This window comes from Cavia porcellus, unplaced genomic scaffold (genome assembly GCF_034190915.1).
Source record: "Cavia porcellus strain 051 isolate PalLab524CR breed Dunkin Hartley unplaced genomic scaffold, mCavPor4.1 scaffold_12, whole genome shotgun sequence".
Taxonomy (NCBI): domain Eukaryota; kingdom Metazoa; phylum Chordata; class Mammalia; order Rodentia; family Caviidae; genus Cavia; species Cavia porcellus.
The window spans coordinates 60,538,625-60,561,519 of NW_026947495.1; the positions used below are offsets into that span (position 1 = coordinate 60,538,625).

Consider the following 22,895-nt stretch of genomic DNA (forward strand, 5'->3'; position numbering starts at 1 on the left):
CGAGGAGCTACATCCAGGCCTGTCCCCCTCCTCAGGATCCAGTGCCTTGTTTTCCCTTTGGGACCAGTTCCACAAAGCTGTCAGAATGTTTCCAAAGCATCTGTCTGCTGTTGTTACTGATCCATTTCAAATGCCTCCTGTTATACTAGGAAAATGGCCAGAATCCTTATCATGGCCACAGGGCCTTGCTTGGCCTTGCTCTCCAGCCACCACACTGGCCTTCCTTGTCCGTCTCCACCCCACTGTGCCCTCTCAGTCTCCCTCCTCGCTGACCCTAGGCCTTCACCCCAGCCTCCTCAGCCTCAGAGTCAGTGTGGTTTTCTTGGCCCCACCCTCCAGTATCCAGCCATGCTTCAGTCCATCCTCCTCATCTTTCCTTCCTACCACAGGGCACTGCCGTGTGGGTGCAATTATTTGTGTGGTCATGTGTGAATGACTGTGTCCCTTGCAAGACCACAAAGTCCCAGGGCACTCCACACCTCTCCCTCATCGTGGCTGCATGTGCTTAGCATTTGCTGACTGACTCCATGAAAGTGTACTTATTGTCCCATCCCTTCAGGGCTAATCTGTTCACTCTTGTCTTGGTTACTTTTCTCTCATTGCTGGGACAAAACACCCAACACCCAAAATGAAGGAAGGAAAGGTTTATTTAGCTCACTGTTTGTAGAGGTTTCAGTCCATAATCAGGTGGTTCCAAGGCAGGGTGGCATCGCACAGGAGCAACACTTCAAGGTAGCAGCCAGAGCAAAAAAAATAAAAAATATAAAACAAGGAAAACCAGCCCCTTCTTCTCCCTTATATTGTACACAGGCCATTCCCCTGCTTCAGGGCAAGTGTAGCACTCAAAATCTCCTTGCCCTCCTTTGCACAGGATGAGGATATTTACAAAGAACCCCAGATTCCTGCTGAGTCTTAGTTAAACTTGTAAACCTCTCAAGTTGACACAGTTTATCAACTATGACAGTTCTCTGTGATGGGGTGAGACTTAGCTATCTATACTCTTACTCCTCACAGGAATTAGAACCTTTCCCTTCAAGAGTACTTGAGGGATTCCAGCCTTTTTGGTCAGGGTCTTAGTCACCTTTTCAGGCCTGCAGGAGTCAACTTTTTGAGCAGGTGGTTTTCTCAGGAGCTATGGTTGGTTACGTGTAGCATGGTTCCATTTGGGTTTTAGTCTCCCTGGCCATCATGTGATAATTACATTGAGACTACTGCCAACTGGGAATTGGCAAGCAGAATTTTGCCTCCTGTGAAACACCTTCAGGGGACTGATGATATAGCTCAGTGGCACAGCATTTGCCTGGCAAGGTCCTGAGTTTGATTCCCAGTTCAAAAGAAAAAAAAAAGGCAAAACTAGTATGTTTAAAAAAGAAATAAAGCAGTAAGGTCAAAGGATAGAACTCAATATCATTGAGAAAGTGGCTATAGAAGTTATTTGTGCTGTATTATGCCAATGACACAGAATCCAAGAAACAGCTTGCTACTGGACTGCTTTGAAAATGTTTGAGTTTTGGTCTTGACTCGTTTTGTCATGAAAATTTTGTCCTAGTCCTTACTGGTTGGTATTTGATGTGCAAGCTAGAACTTGTTAGTGTCGATTACCTCATGACTCGCTCCCCTTTCCAGCCAAAACAGTTTGTTTGGTTCTCATCATTTTGGGTAATCACTGTGCCTCCCCAACCAGTTAGCAACAAGCACTAAGGGACTACTGTCACTTGATTTAGAGGCCACCTCAGCCAGTGTGATGTGTTGTGGACAAAGCAGTCCATGTGGCTTAACTCTTCTTAGCCATGAAAAATTGTGCCTGCAGGTTTCTGTCTCTAACTTTTTCTGCCTTCTTTTCTAAGAATGTATTTAAGAATGCTCTAGCTCTCTGAAGTTTTACGGCAATTTTCCAGCTCCATTTTCACATCATACAAAGGTTGTGAAATAACTTTTGCCAAGAAACAGAGAAAAGGGGGGGCGAAGCATTGTTTCACTCTTCTGAGCTCCCCCACTGTATAATTGTGACGCTTTCAGAGAAAGCACAGGAGATGTGCTGCTCACCTTCTTTCCTATGAGCTTAACTTTAAAATGTTGGGAGGACCCAGTAAAACACAATGAGTGGACATTAGGATGAAATGTGTCCCCAGCCCCAAACTCTCCTGTGCTATGCTTGCCTGTCCAGCACACTGCCCACAAGATCTCTCACTAGTTGGTCCCCATTCTGAACACACGCTCTCATCCTCTTCCTTTACCAAGTTGGGGCAAAGCTTGTCAATCATCCACAGGACTTCCTGTTTTTAACACTTTTTTGGTGCTGATCATTTCAGCCTGGGGATTTTGGATCCAGCCTACTGATTACCAATGGGGAGGGGCAGTTACTGGAAAGGTGGTGGCCAAAGCTCAGGTCTCTGGTGACTGGTGGTAGCAGCAGTACTGCACTGGCCGTTAGGTGGGGACTTCTGCTGGAAGCCTGGATGGGCCTGTGTGGCCCTGGGCAGCAGCTTGGAGAACCCCAGGAACGGCCACACATAGTGCCAGGAGGACCTTGACCCTCAAGTTAAAGAGATCGCCCTGCCAGGACCCTGTCTTCTCATCACAGAGGGCTTAGCCAGGGTCCCAACCTGTCTACCCCTCTAGAGTTGTATGACTCGCCTCTCAGACATGACACTGTTTAGTCTCCTCCCCAGTAGATGCCACCCAAGTTTTGAAATATTCACCGGGGCCATAGGATGCCATTGCACATGTTAAGAGACGATGCCCCTGCTGTGGTTGGGAACAGCCTGGGGCCAGGACTCAGGGTTTGGGGAGCAGAGTTTCATTCGACCCCACCACCTACTTGACTACAGGCCAGCCTGCCTGACTTCCACATAATTCCTCAGAGGCCTTGAGGGAGCCAGTTCATCACTGAGAGATAGTTGTGACCTTTCAGAGACTCATCTTTTGTCCACTCTTGCAAAATATTTGTGCAGTCAGTAGCACATATACAACCTGATTTGGGGACAGTGCTCTGCCACTCAGGATCTTGTGCTATTTCTTGTTGTTGTTTGTTGGTTCAACTTTTTTGTTTGTTTGTTTGTTTGTATTGGGAATTGAACTCCAGGCCCCACACTTACCAGACAGGTGCTGTGCCAGAGCTATATCCTCAGCCCTGTGCTATTTCTGTATATTCCTGTGCCATAAGAAAATGTATTATTCAAATTCTTATTTTTCCACAACCCCAGATCAGTAGGGGTGTTGTGGGGCTTTCTGTTATGCGCCCATCCACAGCGTCAGTAATGCAAAGATGTAATGTGGACAGTATTCTTTCCCAAGACTGAAGACTGTCTCACTGAGAAATATCACCAAACAGACAGGAGACGAGCTTGATTAATCTTCGGTTTATTATTACTAGTATCATTACTGTTACCAACAACCACTCATTAATATATGCCTGCCTTTTCATAGATTTTATTTCTCATACATGAAAGATAGGTGTTCTATCCCAGTATCCTTACCTAGGAGATTGAGGCAAGTTATTTCTCCCAGTTCACACCGGTATCGTGTGGTAGAATCAGAACTACAGCTGCAGGCTCGTGCCGTTCCACTGTCTGCATGCTTTCCGTAACATCAGAGGTCCTTGGTTTTTTCCACTGAATGCAGAGGAAATCAATACATAATGCCTGGGGTCTGGACCCTTTGTAGCTAGAAGTAGCCAGCAGCCAGTTCAGGATTTCTTTGAAGTCTTAGGCTTTAATCTTTAAAATTTATGCAAATTTAGCTTTCTACTCCATAATGTAAAAGTATAAAAATAATCCTTTAAACTGCTTGACATAGAATAAATTCAAACTCCAGGAAGAGCTCCTGTTTATCCCTCCCTTGTGACCTCTTGGCCTGTTGGGTGCCACACTGGGGTGCCGTGCATCTCCATGGGCTAAGGTCAGTGGTGCACTGCTGTGTGTCACCTTTAGGAGTCTTAGTTCTGATTCTGCTGACAAATGGTTCGGTTCACTGTCACTTGCCAGTCGATCGCCATTAACAGGGAGAAGACAATATGAACCTTTCAAGACAATATGAAATGGACTTTGTTGATTCTTTGTGGAGATCTTTGAGTGGTATCATTCTAGTTGGAAATCTAGAGATTATTTAAACATGTTTTTAGGAGCCAAGTCATTTTTCAAATTTAATTGCTCATGGAACTTTAATTGATAAAACAAATGGATGTGAGGACATCCTGGCTTCCACAGGGGCTGCCAGCCATGTTTGTGTGCTATACCCTTGTCCCAGGGTCCACCAAGGTGCCTGGATGCTACAGAACAAAAATTTTCATACCTGGAGCTGGGGATTTAGCTCAGTGGCATGAGCGCCTGCCTTGCAAGCAGGTAGTTGTGAGTTCGATCCCCGGTACCGATAAAAAGGAAAAAGACAAAAAAAAAAAAAAAAAATTCATACCCTTGTCCTCATTCAGAGCATTGATGTCACAGTTGAAAGGCTGTGAGCTTGAAGCAAGAGAGCCTGAGGGATTTGTTTGCAGGGACACAGGTGATCAGCAGTCAGCTAGGGAGAGACTCTAAGAACCCAGCCTGCTGCGTTCTTTCAGGACCTCCATGGCAATTTTGATTTCCTTGTCATTTAAAAAATTGATTTCCTAGTGCCCTCAGAGGTGTGGAGGGCTGGGAAGGGAAGTCCTCCAGCCAAAGACATGCCACAGCCTAGGTCAGCAGCTGTGGTCAGGTAGTGTCCTGGAAAAGAGTGGCAGTCCCACTATGGGCCTCAGAGACAGAACTAAACCCAGACCTGTGGTCTCTGTGACCCCAAGTCCACTCCAGACAGGGCCTTGTGGAAACGTCTCTGGACAGGAGCGGAATGTCTCCAAAATAGAGATGTCCAGGCCATCCCTCATGTCACACAGGAGGACACAGTCCCAAAGCCACAGTGCAGGAGTATAGAGCAGAATCAGCTCAGCATCCCCCACCCAGCACTGATTCGGTGTTCATTTCTTTCCTAAAGCTGACTGGTGACTTAGCTCTAATGATTTGCTGTCATTCTAGTGCTCAAGTTAACAGCATAGCTCTTTCCCAAGTGCAGTGGCCCCTGGAAAAATGACTGCACGATTCCATGTAACCTACTCAGGTGGTAGAAATGTGTAAGGACCCAGCAAAAGGGTTTGTAGGTCAGGGAGGGCCCTGTGATGGCTGATACATTGTGTCAACTTGAGAAGTTTAGAAGTATAAGGGAGAGACTCAGCAGCATGCCAGGGTTCATATCTTGTAAATGTCCTTATCCCATGCAAAGGAGAGCACAGAGATTTTGTGAGTGCTACATCTGCCCTGAGGGGCAGGAGGTGGCCTGCATACAATATAAGGGAGAGAAAAAGACTTGCTTTCCCCTACTTTTGCTCTGGCTGCTTTTGCTGGCTGCTACCTTGAAATGTTGCTCCTGTGCCATGATACCCTGCCTTGGAGCCAGCTGATTATGGACTGAAACCTCCAAATTCTGAAGCTAAATAAACCTTTTGTTTTCTAATTTTGGGTGTTAGGTGTTTGTCTCAGCAACAAGAGAAGAGTAACCAAGACTGGCCCCAAAAAGTTACTGTCAGAAGGCTCAAGAAGGCCACCACACATGTCAGCAGTGTGGGTGTGGAGGCAGGGTGACAGCAAGTAACCACCATGAAGACCTTCTGGGTCACCTCTGCAAGACTGCTGCCCTCAGGTTTAAAATGACCGGTGCAGACCAGTGTGTGTGGGCCTTTAGTAAGCACGGTGTTGGGAATGCCTTTGCGTTGTCAGCGAAAAGTATCAGAAGGCGTCCAGTTCCTGCTCCCACTGGAGGATTTTCCAGTGGAAGGCAGCTGCTCCACCTCCATGTACAACTCTGCCACTCCACTGCCCACATCTTCCCTTGCTGCCAGGGGCCATCTACCCTCTGATGGGCGAGGCTCGATGCTGGTGCCACTGGGCAGGGTCTGAGAGGTTCTTAAAGCTGAAATAAACCACTTTTTTGCAGCAGGGTTGCTGCCTCCTGATGGAAAAAAAGAATGTTTAGGATGCATCAGTATGAGGTTCAGAAAGGGATTGTGAGAGGTTCAGTGTACACACGAGAGTGAAGCATGGGCGGGCACTCAAAGAAATGAGACCCATTACAGTTTTGGGACTGGGGACAGTTATAACGTCTCTTGAAGGAGAGAAAAAGCCCCAGGAAAGGTGGCCAGCACCCCAGTATTAGCCCATTCTTCAGGTATGGGCTTTTTTTTTTTTAGTAGGAATTTGAATATTCTTTGGGTTTACTCAACCCGCTTCTTTATCTTAGGATCAGGCTCCTGTTTCTTGCTTTGTTAGTTAAGCTAATTTATGGACTTATAGTACTATATTCCTAAGGAGTTCTGGGTGTGATGAGTCTGATAGGGAGGACTCTAGGTTTAGTCAAAGGAATGCTGATATGTATCGCCTTGGGAAACTTAAGCGATTCCTAAATATTACAACCTTAAAAGTATCACTTTTTAGTTATGATCTTCTGTCTGCTCTCTATCTTTTGTTTCTCTATCCTGCCTCCCTCCTGCAGACTGATGCCACCAGCCCAGTCCCTGGCAGGAGCACAGTATGTGCCAGCCTTGGGCCCCATAGCCGTACCCTTGGTCCTCATCCGTTCCAGGCCACAGGGCACAGCCCCATCTGGGTTAGCATTTACCTCCATGCAAGCCTGGAATCCCCATGTCCCTTTCCTAGTTCTATCCAAAAGGACAGAGATTGGAAGGAAGGGAGCCCAACGGTCACTGTGTGCAGTAATTCTGAAGTCTGGCTGGGGAAACGGCTGGGAAACGATTAAAGTCCAGCGCCCCTTCCTAGGAGCTGCTTTTCTGAGGCTACTGGTTCTGCTTCTGGGCCTTTTTAGTTCTAATTTCTGAGTCATCTTTCCTTTTCATAAAAAAGCGGTGTGTGTTGCTGCTGGGTCATTTTCTCACTTGCTTCCTATGCATAGGCCTGCAGGGGTCCATGGACTCTTTTTATCATGTACTTTCTCTGTCTCTTTTAGTCAAAGATGGTCCAATTTGTTTCCAACCTTGGTAAGTTTCCCATATATCGTCCACTTCATTAGCTAAAACCTGTATCCATATATGCTAGTATCTGAGTCTAAGCTCTTCTCTCTCTCTCTCTCTCTCTCTCTCTCTCTCTCTCTCTCTCTCTCTCTCTCTCTCTCTGCCTCACTCTCTATCTCTCTCTCAGGTTCTCACTATGTAGCTCAAACTCTCCTTCAACACACAGTAATCCTCCAGCCTCAGCTTCCCAAGTGCTAAAATTACGGCATGTGCCACTATGACCCAGCCAAGTCCTTCTCTATTTTGAAGTTTTTTGAGGCTACAGCACCTAGGAAGCGCTGTACCACCTTAAATCTTCCTGAAGTCTTAAAAAAAAAGGGGAAGTGGGGATTCCAACCACACATCCTTGGCTTCTTCACCCTGAGGCTTTGTTTCACTGCCAGAGACCCATATTTGATCTCTGTATTGAGGCCCTGTTTTATTTTTTTGCCGAGAGATTGGAGATAACGTACAGTTTTACTTTTGAACTTTACAGATCCTGGTCCTAATTGATATGTATTTTAAATTCTGAATGCAAACTAAGTGACTCCTTTGGGGGCTCATCTGTAGCTGCAGCTTACAATGCACAGCTCAGGGCCACAGTTGACTGCTGGCGTGCTTCCCGCACGTCTCCCTGTCTGGGAACATTCTCTGCTCCCATCTCTGTTCCCATGCCCTAGCAGAGCAGGCCATCAGCTTTGCTAAACTTGCCAGCACTATATGACAAGGGTCAGGCCCTTCGTCTTCTCTAATGCTCCCCTCACGGTCCTGTAGGACTCACCCACGGGCCCAACCAACCCAGCAGGCTTCCTGTCCCCTTCCAGCCCCAAAGTTAATGCCACGTGCGTTAGGTTTTATCATGTCACTGCCTCCCTTTCAGATATCGCATTCCGTCCTAGGTGTCTGTTGCTGTGTAGCCCCACGCCAGACTTCATGGCATTGCCAATGACCATTTTATTATGCCCAGAGGTTCTGTGGGCGTAGGTCAGGAATTTGTATGTGATTGAATAGATAGGGGTGCTTAGACTGGTTGGAGGTTGGACTGTGCAGAAGCCTTTTTGGTCATCTGCTGGCTGCTAGTGGATGACTGATCGGCTGGGATGGTGGACAAAAGCACTCAGACAGGGTCTTTCATGTTCCCAATTCTGTCCTTCTTTTATGAATTAGTTTTTTTGTTGCTTCATTGTTTTGAATTTCATCATTGATATTGTTTTCATTTTGGTTTTTTGTTTGCTTGTTGTTTTAGTAGTAGAAACCCTTTTTCAAGTGATAATAAAGAAATTCAATAATAAATGTAAAATAGAGAAAAACATTAACTATCTGGAGTCCCAGAGGCAACAGCAGCACATGGTTCAAATGTCTTGAAGGGTGTAGAGTGAATACTAAATCCCTTCAGCCACCAAGAACTCTGTTCCAGAGGCAATCTTGGTTACTCCTTTCTTGTGAATCATTCCACACATAGCTTATGCACTGACAAATCTATGTATATTCACACATGAAAATCTATGCCTTTATTCCCACAAGATGGTAGTACACTATATGCACCATGCTATCGTTTGTTTTGTTTAAGAAAAATATTGTGAAGATCATTTTATCTCCATACAGGTGGAGCTGTTTCTTGCTTTTTTTAAGGCTCTACTGCAACAGCAACTATTTATCAAGAAATAACATCATCATCTACTTATCAGGAAGTAAAACAGGGCTCCCTATTTATCAACATTAGGGTTATTTTCTGTTGGTTATTGTTTGCTTGTATCAAACGGACCCATGTGTTTGAAAACATATTCAAGTATTTCAGGAGCCTGTCTATCTACTCCATGGAAAGTTCCCTAATCAGTGAAAGAAACCATGCTTTTCAAATTTTAATGAATATTTCCAAACTGCCTTCTTCTGGGGTTATATATGGCAAAATTTGTTTTCTCCGCTCTCATCAACAATATATTAGCAAACCTTCTGAAATGTTACCAGGTCTAATAGGCAAAAACTGGCCTTGACTGTCATTTTAATGTGTCTTCCTGTTGTGAGTGAGGGTTCTCAGCCTCTTGTATTGCATTTTCTTTTATAAACTGCTTTGGAAGATGAAAAGCTGCCCAGTGGTCAAGCACTATGCAAAAACTGTAGAAATCACTACTTTCTGACATGGGGGTTTTATCCCATTTAGTTGCTTTCATCCTAATTTTTATAGAGTATACTTCAGGGTGCTACGTAAGAAATCAGTTTCCCAGATTAGTGGCTGTTCATTAAAAAATGCTTTTAAAAAAGCTGACATTTTGTTTACAGATATAACTATTTCAACCCTATTTCTGTAATCTCCACTACACCAAAAGCTATTATATTGGAGCCAAAGTTGTCTTTTCAAGTAAACTACTTTTTAAATTCAATTCAGCAATTTGAAACAATTAGAAATTTGAACACCAACAGGATATTGCATTTTTAGCTGTGATAACAATACTTTGTGTTTGAGAAAAAAGGACTTTATCCTTTAGAGATTCTTACTGAAAGTTGAATAACATGATATTTAGAATCTGTTTCAAAATAATTCTTAAAAGAGTAAGCAGATAGATATGTAGATGAGGGAAATTACTGTATTAAGTACCTTATGTGATGAAAAAATAGATGTTTCTGGGTTGTGTCTCTGCCAAAGATAGCGCCCCCTTATGGTACATGCTCAATACACATGGCCCTGGGCTGAGGATTTAGCTCAGTGGCATAAGCGCCTGCCTGGCAAGCATCAGGTCATGAGTTCAGTTCCCAGTACAAAAAAAAAAAAGGAAAACCCACCATACTTGAACTGGGTGTGGTGGTGCACCCCTGTATTCCCAGTACTCAGGAGTCTGAAGCAGGAGGCTTGTTGGGAGTTCAAGACCAGCCTGGGCTACAAAGTGAGCTCAAGGCCATCCTGAACTGCACTGTGAGACCTGTCTCAAAAACAAATCAAAACAACCACACAATCCGAAATCCAGCCTGTGATCCTCCCCAAGGGCTGCACTGTCTGTGTTCTACTAATGGTGCATCTTGAGAGAACAGACCGTGTGCTGCAAGGTTGAAGGAAGGTGTCATTCCATTTATTTGGGAATCAGGAAAGATCTTCCTTGGAATTCAGGGGACTTGAGATTGCGTTGCCTGAGACAAACAGCGTCCAAGACAGTTTCTCAGTAAAACGGTCCCTTTGACTTACTGTGAACTGTCTCTTTTAGAAGCCTGTTCAGGGGTCAATGGTAGGCAGCAGAGTAACTCTAAAGATTGTGAGGAGCCACAAAACCTTCCACCAGGCCTCATCTGCTCTCCCCCGCCTGTCTTGTTTAGACCTTAGAGTAATTGGAAACCCCCAAACCGTGCTTACTGGACACCCTCTCATGAAGAAGGATGATGTGTCGTAGGGAGAAGAAATTCAGCAATGGGAGGTTATTAAAGGAAATGCAGGAATGCAGGATGGTATATGGGCCCTGTGGGTGTGTTTGAGTGATTAGTTAGCTCAGAGCAAATAAAATAATGATTTTAATGTTTGCATGCAGGTGTTAGCACAGTTGCTCCAAATGAAAAGGGGAAAAAAATGGATTTTTAAAAACCCTACTCACATCTTGACTAGAAAGCTCTTTTGAGAAAGCATCAATGTTACATTACAAACACCATTCAAATCTACCAAATGGGCCAGATGGTTGCCCGAATAGTGCGAGTTTGCCAGCTGCCCATTGCTACAGATGAAGTCTTTTCTGCTGACGTTTGTGTAACCACGAGCACTTTATAGAGTGTTGATTCTTTTGATGCTGTTTAACATTTGTGTGTCACCATAATTACAAACCATAAATATACATGACACTGTGTGATAAAATTGCCCAGCTTTCCTCCTGAAAAGCGGAGGATCCTTTATTACCTGAGAAAAGAGGATGGCTAATGTTCCTCTTCCATCCTTTGAAAATGTCAGCTTCTCTAGTCAGATGCACAAGGTTGCTTTGCACTCACCAAACCTTATCCCTCTCCAACAACACACACTCCTGGGGCTAATAGATACCACCAAGCTCCAGAGTTGGAGCATGCCTGAACCAAAAGCCCGGGGAATGCAATTCAGGAGAGTCCAAGTGGTTCTAAATTAAGCCAAGCTATTTTATTTGACAACATACCGAAAGTTCTTTGGAGGTCACGTAGCAGGCAGGTGCGCGGTGTAAAAGGAACTAGGTAAATGGAAGTGAATCAGCTTCTTTCAAAACAACATTTTTCTGGAGCTGCATTGCTTTTTGCTTTCAAAGAGGCTGATTCAGTGCCATTCACCTATTAAGAAGCCAGCACATTTATTTGTATCTGCATCTATAAAAACCAAGTGCCAGTGCCATCTTTCTACAAAAGCTGATCATGTGTTTGTGGGGACTGGGAGAGGTGGCGGGGGTAGAGGGGAGGGTTGGAAGCCCACGCAGTTCAGCCATGAATTCAGGAATGAGCCGGCTGAGGTAGAAACTGCCACCCGGGCAGGGGGCACGTTCCGTCTTACCCAGGAAGACTGCTTTAAAATTTGACCTCTTTATTTTGGACCAGAGGTCCCATAGAGTGCTTTTCATGGCTCTATAAATACAAGGCTCAGATGCTTCCTGACACCCAACATTTCTGCTTTTTAACATGTAAATAAACCAGTCCGCAAAGTGAGTAAATATCTGTTGTGAGTTTACAATCTTGTCTTTCAGAAATATCGACAGTATATGGCAGGACTTCTGGCTCCTCCTTATGGTGTTATGGAAACGGGCTCTAACAATGACAGTAAGTGACAACTGTGAACATTTTGTATTTGAAAATTTGTCTTGTGGTGTGTGTTTTTTGTGTGATAGAAAAAAATACGCCCTACACCAGCTTGACAGAGAAATTCTCCAGAATCCTAAGAGCAGAAACAGACCTGCCAGCTCACACTTGAGATATTTTAAGGAATGGTTAATATGGTATTGTTCTGTGGTCTTAGCTAATGGAGGGAGGTGTCAACTGGTGCCAGCTGGAGCTTCAGCATACTTGAAGTACTTTCTCCATGTATCCTCATCCTATTGTGAAATGCATTTGTTTCTGTGCCCTGGAAAACAGTGGGATTCATGAACTGGGCCCGTCCCAGTGACACCGCGGCAGCAGCCTCTTGCTGCTGTTGCCTCTGTCAATCAAGGCCAGGTGCAGCGTGCGTCATCCTGCGTCCTTTCTCAGTCATGGCCTCTTCAAGGCCAAGGTCTCTATGACATTAGTCCTCTTAGCACACGAGCGTGACCATGGCTGCACACGTTCAATAGAGGACAGTAGGAGAGACCAGTCTCTGGTGGATGGTAGAGGGAGGATGCTTTTCTGTGTGCTGCTCATTTCTAGTCAGTGTCCATGCACCCCAAGAAGCCTATGTGCCCTCCGTCCATGTGGCGGGACCCTCAGTGTCACTTCCAGCCATTGCTATTGCTGAGAGTTGCTCTGTGCACCTCTGAGTGTCCTTAGGAAGCGTGTGTGTGTGTGTGTGTGTAACAAAATACCACATACTAGAGTGTTTGAAGTTGTGGCTCCTAAGCATCTTCCTTCACACCCTCTCCAGGCTCCTTGAAGTCCCACCCTCACTCCCAGCCGTGTTGCTCTCTGCAGGGACCCCTCTTCTTACCTGATCTTGACTGGCTCACCTTTCCCCCCTGCCCTGTGCCTCACTCCCTCTCTGCAGGGCCTGCCCTCCTGCCTTTGCTGCTGTTCCCCTTTCCTATGAGTGGAATAACTCTCTGACTATTTTTCCCTGGTTCCCAGGGCTCCACTGCAAATCCTGATTTCCTCCATCTCTTTGCCTGGAGCTGCCTGGAGTTTTGTCTTTCACAGTTTCTTCTTCTTCCTCCTTAGAAGTTTAGATAATACCCAAGAGGCTGATCTTGGCAGCTTTTTTCTTTTCCTTTCTACTTTCCCTCAACAGCGCATGCTGTCTGTGACTGACACACACCCTTGCTGAGCCGGCACCTCCATTGGATCCCACCGACCACACACGAGGGGCAGCCTGGCTTCCAGTGCCTGCTGACCCACTGTGCCTGCATGTCCTGCTGGCCCCCCTGCCCCAGAATGTTGAGAAGGGAGCACGTGTGGATTTCCACAAAACCTGTCCCTCCTCCCAGAAGTCCCATCTCCGGCACCTTCTCTGTCCTCCAGTCCAGGCTTTAAACCTTAATCATCTCCTCTCTCTGCACTCACTGAGCCCACTGCAGGGCTCCTGGGCTTTCATTTCTGATTCCTCCTCAGCCTCATCCTTCTTGATGTGCGAGCAGAAATAACTCAACTAGCTGTGAACTTTCACGGTCACCTTTGGTCTCCCTTGTACTTGTGTTCCAGAAAACTTTTCCTTTTTAATTTTTTAAAAATAATTTCAATTTCAAATATTCCTAATTTGGAAAGGATTATTATAGTCAACACCCTTATTTTCATCATTTTGATTTAAATGATATGATTGTTTTTGTACTTAGCATTGGTTTACTATTAATAAAGTAATACGTAGTTTGTTAATATTTTGCCACAGGTCCTTCTTTTATTCATCTATACACATTCATTCTACTCCAAATTCTTGAGAAGATATTTCTGAAAATAAAAGGTTTTTCAAGTACATCCAAAATACCATTAGCAAACCTAATGATTGGCGTGATTTTCCTTAACACCCATAAGTCTATGTTCACCTTTCTGTCCTGTCAGACATACTATATTCATTTTGTATTTGCTGGAAGTGTTAAAGGTTTCTTTATTGTTTCTATTAAGAAGCCATGGGCTTTTAAAACTCAGATTTCATTACAAATGCTTGAATGTTGGTTAACTCAAGTGTTTTTGTTTTTGTTTTGTACTGGGACTCAAACTCAGGACCTTGTTAACCATTTGCTGGAACCATTACTGTGCTGGTAACTTTTCTCTCATTGCTGAGACAAAATGCCAGACACCCAAAGTTCAGGAAGGAAAGGTTTATTTAGCTCACAGTTTGTGGAGGTTTCAGTCCATAATTTTCTGGGTTCAAGGCAAGATGGCACATGGCAGAGAGCAACAGTTCATGGAGGCAGAAAACAACAAAAGCAACAAGAGCAAAAAAAGAGGAGCAGAGAGAGCAAGCCCCTTTCCCTCCTTATATCACATGCAGGCTACCCACCCGGACTGAGTGTAGTACTCACACCCTGTAATCCCAGCATTAGACCACAAATAAATCACAAATTCTAGAAGCCTGACCCCATGACTGTATGAGGCACAAATGATAGACACAAATGATAACAATTACTAATCAAGCAAATAAATTCAGCCATTTTGGTGGAGGAAATCTGTGCCTTGTCTCTCCTTACCATAAGAGCACGGGTACCCACCACACTGGGCTCATTAATCTCTGCTGAAACCGTGACCTTCCAGTGGGGCCAGACTTACCATGGGGTCAAGGTCGCGGGCCCAGGGGAAGTGATGAGGAATGGAGCCTGACTAGCAGATGTTGGTGCACTGTTGGTAAATGAGTGAACAAAGGAGTCAATGGAAGGAGAGCAAAGTCTTCAGCTAAGAAAACCGAGGATGCCCTGGAACAGTTACCTCCACTCGCCCTGAGTTGGAGGCAGTGGGAAGTGCTTTATTCAAAATGGGCGTTGTGTTCTGATAAGTTTTAGGTCCTGGATGCCCCTAGGTTGGAATCTCTGGAGCAGTGTGAGCCAGTTTGTAATGGAAGGAAGCAGTATGTGCAACAAAAGCACTGGCGTATCTGTCCCCAATTCTGAGTGCTTCGGCGCTCAAGTCAGTGGAACTAGTTGCTCACATGTTGGAAATGAATCGATGATGGATTTTTATCTCTGGAAAGTAAAGCACATGGTAGAAAAGCAAAAGAAGCGTGGGTTTTGGTGCCTGGGCACTTAGCCCTGCTTCTTATTCATTGATTTATTTATGTCACAGATTTTGATCAGGGCTGCTGTTTTTCTCAGCAGCATTATATAAGTTTGTATGGAAACAGAAATGGGAAAGACTAAAATGTTATTTGACCTTGTTCAGTTCTATTGTACAAGCCCATCAGACGATTGATTCATGGCCTTTCTGTCTCTTTTTTCTTCTCTAGGGATTCCTGACAAGGAGAATGTGAGTAGCCACTCTCTCTGCCTAGCTTGTAAAAACTGTCATAAGGTAAAAAATAATAATAATAATAATCAAAGAGAGAAAGAAGAGAAAGCTCTCAGTCTGCAGTCAACAGAGCAATAAATATTTTTCTAATCTTATTCTGGCATCTTTGGTGAGTCACTTTAAAATACCACGGGGAGAGGGGTGATTGCTCTGACACGGTCATCACATGTCCCTGATATTTAGTCCAAAGGAAGGTTATTCTGGGAGCAAATGGTACAATTGCTAAGTGTTTTCTTTTTCCCATGAGGCACTTGTGTTGGTAGAACAAATCATTAGTTTAACAGCATGTAAAAACATAGTTGCTTTTTTCTCAGAAGGAATAAATGCCATGAAACTCAGGGTTAGTTGATGAATTTGCCTAATTATATCTGAGTGCACGAAAGTCAGCATTTCTCTTTGGAAACTGAAAATAATTAATTGTTGTAATTGCGTTGGAGGAAATGGGTGAGGGAAGAGGTGCAGGGCAGAGCTTCCACCAACACACAGTGCTAGGGCACATTCCGAGGATGAGAGTCGTTGGGTAGCGTATCTCTGCATGCAAACAGTGATAATGTTAATCCTGTTAACTAGTCTGTAGATTGAGACAGCAACATGCAAAGATTTATGGTGGAAGAGAGTAGGGATTCATCTGTCGTGGTATTTGGTTGACACTCAGACACGTATCCTCATAACTGTGCTCCTTGAGTGCTGTACCCACATGGTAACGTGGCCCAACTGTACCCCATTTCTTTCTCTGCTTGCACTCCTGGGTTCTGTGGGCAGATAAACCCCTGTGGTTCAGTTCACATTATTTATGTGTCTCCTTTCAGAGTTCCCACTCTAGCTGTCTTTAGGTTCATCCTGTTTTCCTAATGCTGGTTTTGTAGAGCTGGCTGGAAGTTGTGGCATAACGTTTTGCTACTGCCAGTGTGGGTTGCAGACCCACAAAGTCACATCGGAATTTTACTTTGGTTCAGCAAAGAAGTTCGATCCCAGCAGTCAGTCCTTGAGCACCTTTTTGACTTTTCTAAACATCCTTGTCTCATCTTTAAAATGCGGGTGTTTGTCATGACTGCCTCACAAGGCCATTGTGAGTATTAAATAGATCGTTTGTGGGCTGGGGATTCAGCTCAGCAGCATAAGTGCCTGCCTGGCAAGCGTGAGGTCATGAGTTAGACCCCTACTACCAAAAAAAAAAAAAAAAAATTAAAAAAATAAGATCATTTGTGGCGACCATACAGCAAGAACACTAGAGCTCAGTAAGTGTTAGGTACAGTAAGTACAAGTGTCTTCTCAAGCTTTGCGTCATGTCTTGTGTTCTTTTCTCCTCTGAAAAGAGTCCTACTCTTTATCAAGTAATCATCTTTTTGCCTTTTAGGGCTCTCCTATACTGTCTTCAATGAAACCTACCATTAATCTTTGGCTGTTAAGAAAATGTCTTTGTGTGACAAGTACATCTCTGAGGATTAGATTGAATATTTACAAACACAGGTTTCAGGGCAAAGATGGTGAACCTTTAGAGCTTTCCAAGGATACAGATAGCCCCACTAGAGCACATGTGTCATAGGTTCATCACCGCTGCTTCAGAGCTAACGTGGCACAACAAATGTTATCACCATCATGCACATGAAAACCCCAAAGCATCCATGCTGTAACAAATAGCACATGTATCATTAGCCACGTCAAACAATAAAAGGGCCTCGCACTTCCTCATCCAGGGGCAGCTGTGATGTGGAGAACACACACAGAATGTCTGAGCCCTGGGAGGCTAAAATGTTGGAGGCTTCAAAAAGCAGCTCCATCTCTCTTAGGCACTCAGCAACCTTTAGGTTGAGCCCCCTGCAGAGGGACAACAGGCATAAGTCTCTAAGCAGAGGGCCTGACAGCTGTCATCGTGGGCCAACCTCGTGACAGAATAAGGATGAGAAGTTTGTGGAGCATCACATGCAATGAGCTGTTTACATGTTGCTCTAAGAGACTTTGAGGGTGGCTGGGACATCCCCTCAGGATAAGTAGTAGCATTCGGCTATTTATATTCATTCTGGCTATTCCAGGTCTAGTAAACCAAAAAGCACACTTACTTTCTTTTAGCAAATAGTGTAGAGGAGTGACACTGCATGCTATTGCCACAGCTCTCCAATGCCATCTGTCAAATAAAGTAATGAGATGAAAGATGTTCGGAAAAACAGTTCAAGTTTTAGAGAGACAGAAAAGAATTCCTAAGAGCCTCAAAGTGGTGTTAATTGAAATTTTTCCTTTTTAGAAAACAAGTTGTGTTATGATGATTTCTTTTATCCTTTACCTTCTTTAGCTACATGCTGAGCAATATTGTGTTGCTCTTGTGTTTGAAATGCTATGATTCCTGTGGACTAGAATAAAAGTACTAAGCCCATTGTTTTGGCGTCCAAACAGAATGTAGAAAGGATATAGTCTCCTTTCCGGTTTCTACTCAGAATCTTGCTGATCACTATGTTTAAGTTTTAACCAATTACATAGACATCATCAATATGTGGTATTTGTTACCACATTGCCAGCTATATTTTATTTCCAGACTCAGCCTTGCCTTACATAAAAAAACTTTGTTATACATTGGCTTTTTATATTTTTATTTTATTTTTGGTTAAGTTTTATTTTATTTTACTTTCTTATAGTTCGGGATTGATCTTGGACCAAATTCCCAACCTTTTTTCTTTTTGGAGACAGGATCTCATTAAGTTGCTAAGTTGTGTAGGTTGAGTTTCAATTTATAATCCTCCTGCCTCAGTCTCCCAGAATGCTGGGATTATAGATATGTGCTGCCATGCCCAGCATAAGTTGCACTTTTGAAAAAGCAAATGGCAGGTTGTTTTGTTGGTAGTGGGGTTCGAACTCAAAACCTTGTGTTTACCAGGAAAACTCTTGAGCCACTGAGCTAAATCCCTGGCCCTTGTGGGATCTAATTACTATGACCAATGGAGATATCATTTAATGGTTAATGACACATGAAAGTGAAACCTATGAAATAATTCAGAAAAATGTTAGGAAAATAAGCCAAGAGTTAGCTCTTCTGATAGGGCTGTGACTGTTTGGGACATTTGTTTTTATAAAGAAATTCACCTTGACTCAGTGGCCCAGTGCCTGCCTGCAAGTGTAAGGTCCTGAGTTCAATTCCTAGTACCAAAAAGAAAAAGAAATTCTTCTCCTTGATCTGTTTAAATGATATTTTCCCCCTCTTTTGTACATGCCATACCTGGATGACCATGTTTAACACAAATCACAATTATAAGCTTTATAGTGAATGTTACAATTCTCCTTTTAAGACATGAGTCTGTCTGTGATTTCTTTGCTACTTAATGTAGATTTTAAGTTGTTGACTGCATCCTTTCCTTGCAGTTGCTATAGGAATTTACTGTTTATAAGGTTATGCTTTTTTTCTGTGTGGAAGGACCAGCGAACAGACTGGGTGTCGGGGGTAACGAAATAATACCGTTTCCTGATTTACAAGCAGCTTGTTTCCAAGAGGAGCCCCTGAGCTTCTCATGGGCAGTTAAGGATGGATGTTATACTACGCAGTATGAATCGCTTCTTGCAAAATACAGAAGAATGCACAGCCAGCATAAAGCAGGATTAGTTCAGAGCTTAAAGATGTTTCCCAAATTCCTGAAAGATCTCATGCAAACAACTAGGAATGAGCAGACCTGGGTGGGGCCCTTTCAAAGTATTTGGTAGGTCTCATTTTTAAGCAGATTACTTTAAGCAGGAGTTCCTCAAACTTCTAAAACCCATGAGTCACTTATATGAAGAATAGTTTTAAAGAATTATTATGGCAAGAAGAATTATGGCAAGTTTGAAGAATTAAATGGCAACTTTGTATGGAACTAATTAACAATTTGTGAAAATTCTCATTAAGGAAAAACAGTCGAATAATAAGCAAATAACTATTAGGGTCAAAAGGTCAGAAACTTTAGGAATATTTAGTCAACATAATAACATTTATTTTTCTTTACTGTTGATATTTTCAACATTAGAGAAAACAATGTGGAACATTTTTCACCTATTATACGATGTATTGTTTTACTGCTACTGATTGGCTGTGAAAGTATAATTCTGGGCCAGGTGAAAAGAAAAGGAAATTGTGTATTCTTATACAAATTTAAAACATAAAAACAAACACTCCCCTAACACCGGATATAACCTTTCAACTCTGACTATAAAACATGTACTGAATTCAAACCAGTGGTTTTCTGTGGAACACAGTTTTAAAGCCCTGCTTTAAAATTGGCGGCTGTAGGTTGAACCTAGGAGGACATCTTGACTGAGATTCAGGGTTTGCCCTGCACAACTGTTTTTCTCTGTTCTGAGCTAGGGATGGTTTAAGAGTCACATTCTGAAACGCAGGTGTAACCTACCCAGCGTACAAAACTCTAACAGAAGAACAAAATAAAGTCTTGCTACAATCTTAGGAAATCTTGAGCCTGCCTGTTCTGATTTTGAAGGACAAATTTCTTATCACCCGAGTGAGATTAGCTTGAGCCATGCTGCTGCCTGGTCCTGTGACTCGTGCGTATGTAAACACTCATTTCTGGAGTTGGTCTGTTAGAAAGTGTAGCCAGAAGAGCTGAGACCTCACTCTGCCCCACCTCCTGAGAATGCCACTGACTTACTGTTCGAGGTGCCAAGGACAACGTGGGCTCTCCAGTCCTTGAGGAAATGTTTGTTTTTGTATTTGTGAGTTACGCAGTTTGTGGGGTGGAATGTCCTTGCTGAATTTCTTTCTGCTTTTTCTTCCATTTGTTTGTCTACAGTTACAAGAGCTGGCTGTGCCATCTCTTTATCATTTCTGCAGGGCTTATTGATTGAGTTGTATGATGAAGGGAGTTTGTTTTTCATCTAAGTAGGGAACAGTGAATGTAAGAAACATTCTAGACCCTGAGCCTTGTCTGCTGAGAGTTAGAACAGCTGTAGTTGCCTCTGAATGTTCTCAACGCTGTGAATGAGACCGGCCTTCCGTGAGTTTGTTCGGTGAAGGGCGTGGATGGGTGTTGGGGAGTGGTGGCTCGTTGTTACACTTTAGAAATATTTTTATAATATTATGAATTTTGTAATATGAATTACATTTGATGATTGTTTTAATATGTCCAGGATTTATCTATGATTTTTGAAGTGTCTTTTATGAAGCATAACTTTTTCTTGTTGCTGCCGCGCTGATGATTTTCTGGGCTTGCCCCTGAGGTAGTGAAGCCATATAATCCTGCTTTCACTATGTTCTCTGTCTTCTCAGTGATCAGAATTTGACTGAGGTCACAGAGAGCTGGGTACTGTAGTGTTTGATAATAATAATAATGATAATAATAATTATAATAATACAAGACATGAGTTCTCCCCTTTTCCTGGAGCCAGCAGCAGCTCCTTGTTCTCACTTAAGTGGCTCAGCCTTGAGATGAGGCTGCTCTGCTACTGAAAACCAGTTGTTGGTTGTCAGGAGGCAAGAGGCACAATGTCAGGCTAATGGTAAAAACTACACTGCTGATTCTGAAGTTCTGTGAGAGGGCGTCACTGTCTTGAGAAAGATTTTATCCTATACCGAAGGTGGATTCATCATCACCTCTTACTTTGGTCAACTAGTATGTTATCTCAATTAAGTAAGAATAAAAGACATAGTCTCATTTGTGCATTCAGTTTTTATCACTCCTGTGTTAAGAAATGAAAACCAGATCCTTTGTAAAATATGTCTTAGGTTTAGGAGGGAAAATTGCAGTGTTCTCAGATTGGATAAATTAATCTAGTGTTGACACGTCATTTAGGATTTGGGTTCTTTTCTAATAACAACTCTGTGTTAGGCAGGCTTCAGTGAGTCCATGGGTATTAAAGTATTCCATAGTTATTCTCTTTACCTTTTGGTAAAATTACAGTGAAAGAAGATAATGAGTCATATACCCATACGCATACACGTATTCATTCACCTATGTATAGGTGTGCAACTATTTTTGTTCTTTAAAATTTCCTGAAAATTGTCAAATCACTTTTAGGAATATGCTTCAGAGTTGTTTGGAATTCTTATTGCCAGTTTTTGCAAACATTTACCTCCTCTTGCCTTCACATCTGTTTACTTCCTATTTTTCTTCAGTGAAAGAATGGCTCAGAAATGCCCAAAGAATACACAACCTACTTACTTGAAAACCTTTAATTATACATGTATTGATCAACCCTAGGCCTCGAATGAGGTTATGCAAATGAATAAAGCATGGTGGCATCCCTCAGGGGTTAGTGGCCATCGAGGGAGGCAGCCACGTGAGCAAATACGTGCCATGGGACCGTGGTGGGGTTCATGTTGGCAGCAGAGCGTGGCCTTGAGCACTTCAGCCCTGAGTGACACAGTTCCAGCCCTGCCCCTTAACAAGCATTCGAACGTGAATGTTCATTCTCTCCACCGTTGTCTCCTGTCCCCAGAAGGACGTGGGAGCAGGGTCTTGGCCCAGAGGTTCCCAAGGGTGTTGTGGAGCCAGCGCCTGCCCAGCGCTGGCCTTTGCTGCCTGCTTAGCTGGCACAGAGCAGTGGGACAGTGCCGGGCTGCAGTGCCAGGGGCCCAGAGCAGCGTCCCCAGGGAGGCAGCGCCCACTCCGTAGGAGATGGGAGCTACCCAGGCGGCAGAGCTTGGCATGGGCAAAGCAGCAGTTCCAAGACTTCACTTTTTCCTTCTCTTTTCTCTTAGGCTAATTTCCTCAGATCTAAACGCAAAAAATTTTAAATATTTTTTGATTCCTCTGCTTTCTAAGGAACTCTTTCAAGATTATCAAAAATGCAAGCAGTTGCAAGGTCTCAACAAAACACTTTTGCTTTCCATCCCCCAACCCTCTGTCTTTTCTGGATCTGGAGGGGGAATTAGTTTGAATTTCCCCCTATTTGTACTTTCCAAAATCATGTCTTCTTTTCTCAGAATGACAGAACTAAATTGCTGATGCTTCTGAGGCCTATTGTTCCCTCTGACCCCCAGCCCGTTTTCGGTTATAATTGCCCAGTCAGCGGACCCTCATTTCTGTTGTTCCCTTTGTTTTTTCCCCTCTCTTTTGAATGAATTACTTTGTAAAGCTTTCTGTTGAATTCTGCCCTCTTTTTGCCTTTCCCATTTGTCAAGGTCATTTTCAAATTTCAATCCAGTTTCCTGCCAGCCACCTCCACGCAATTGGGTGTCATTGTTAAATCTGATAAGAATGCTTTTGATTCTATATCCAGAACATTAATAAACATGTTAAATCTAGCAGCATTCAGCTGAGGACCTAACCCTGCAGAATTCAATTTGTTTGTGCTAATTTATTTGCATACATTATAAAATTACCCCATCCAGAGATGAAAAAGAAACTTAGGAAAACATACCATGAAAATCCTGGGTAAAACAAAGTGCTCAGTCACTGAATTCACTTTTATCATGCTTTTCAGTCACTTGTAATTTGAGGGAAAAGGAAGACAATAATTTTCTATGTCAGAAGGCTTGCATATGACTGAGTTCAATAATCACTCACTGTTACAATCCACATCCTCAGAAGGCCATGTTCATCAGAGTTTGTGTCCTTGACATATAGTGGCCAGTGAGCCTGCATGAGTCACTTATCTGTGTGAGTTTATGGATCAGATAGTGATCCCTGACCTACCCCAAGAAAAAGACTAATAAGATAAAACATGGGGGAAATTCCAAAACTTGACACTGCTCTGGACTATAAGGTATTACGTTACATATCCCTGGAGCTTAATGCTAAACATGGTCACCCCTTGTCACCCCTTGTCCATATAGCCT

General features: G+C 43.4%; 1 protein-coding gene across 7 annotated transcripts in view; it reads left to right on the top strand.

The window, feature by feature from the left end:
- Positions 1–22,895, top strand: part of Rapgef4 (Rap guanine nucleotide exchange factor 4) — a 277,608-nt gene that overhangs the window by 144,918 nt on the left and 109,795 nt on the right. For 5 of the 7 annotated variants that reach the window (XM_063259290.1, XM_063259291.1, XM_013142505.3 and 2 more), the window contains 2 exons: positions 11,713–11,785; positions 15,084–15,103. In XM_063259290.1, coding sequence (XP_063115360.1) covers positions 11,713–11,785; positions 15,084–15,103 — 93 coding nt within the window. Of the gene's footprint in view, positions 1–11,712; positions 11,786–15,083; positions 15,104–19,812; positions 19,832–19,916; positions 20,113–22,895 lie in introns of those variants that run through there. The other 2 variants (XM_063259293.1, XM_013142508.3) reach the window with 2 other exon arrangements.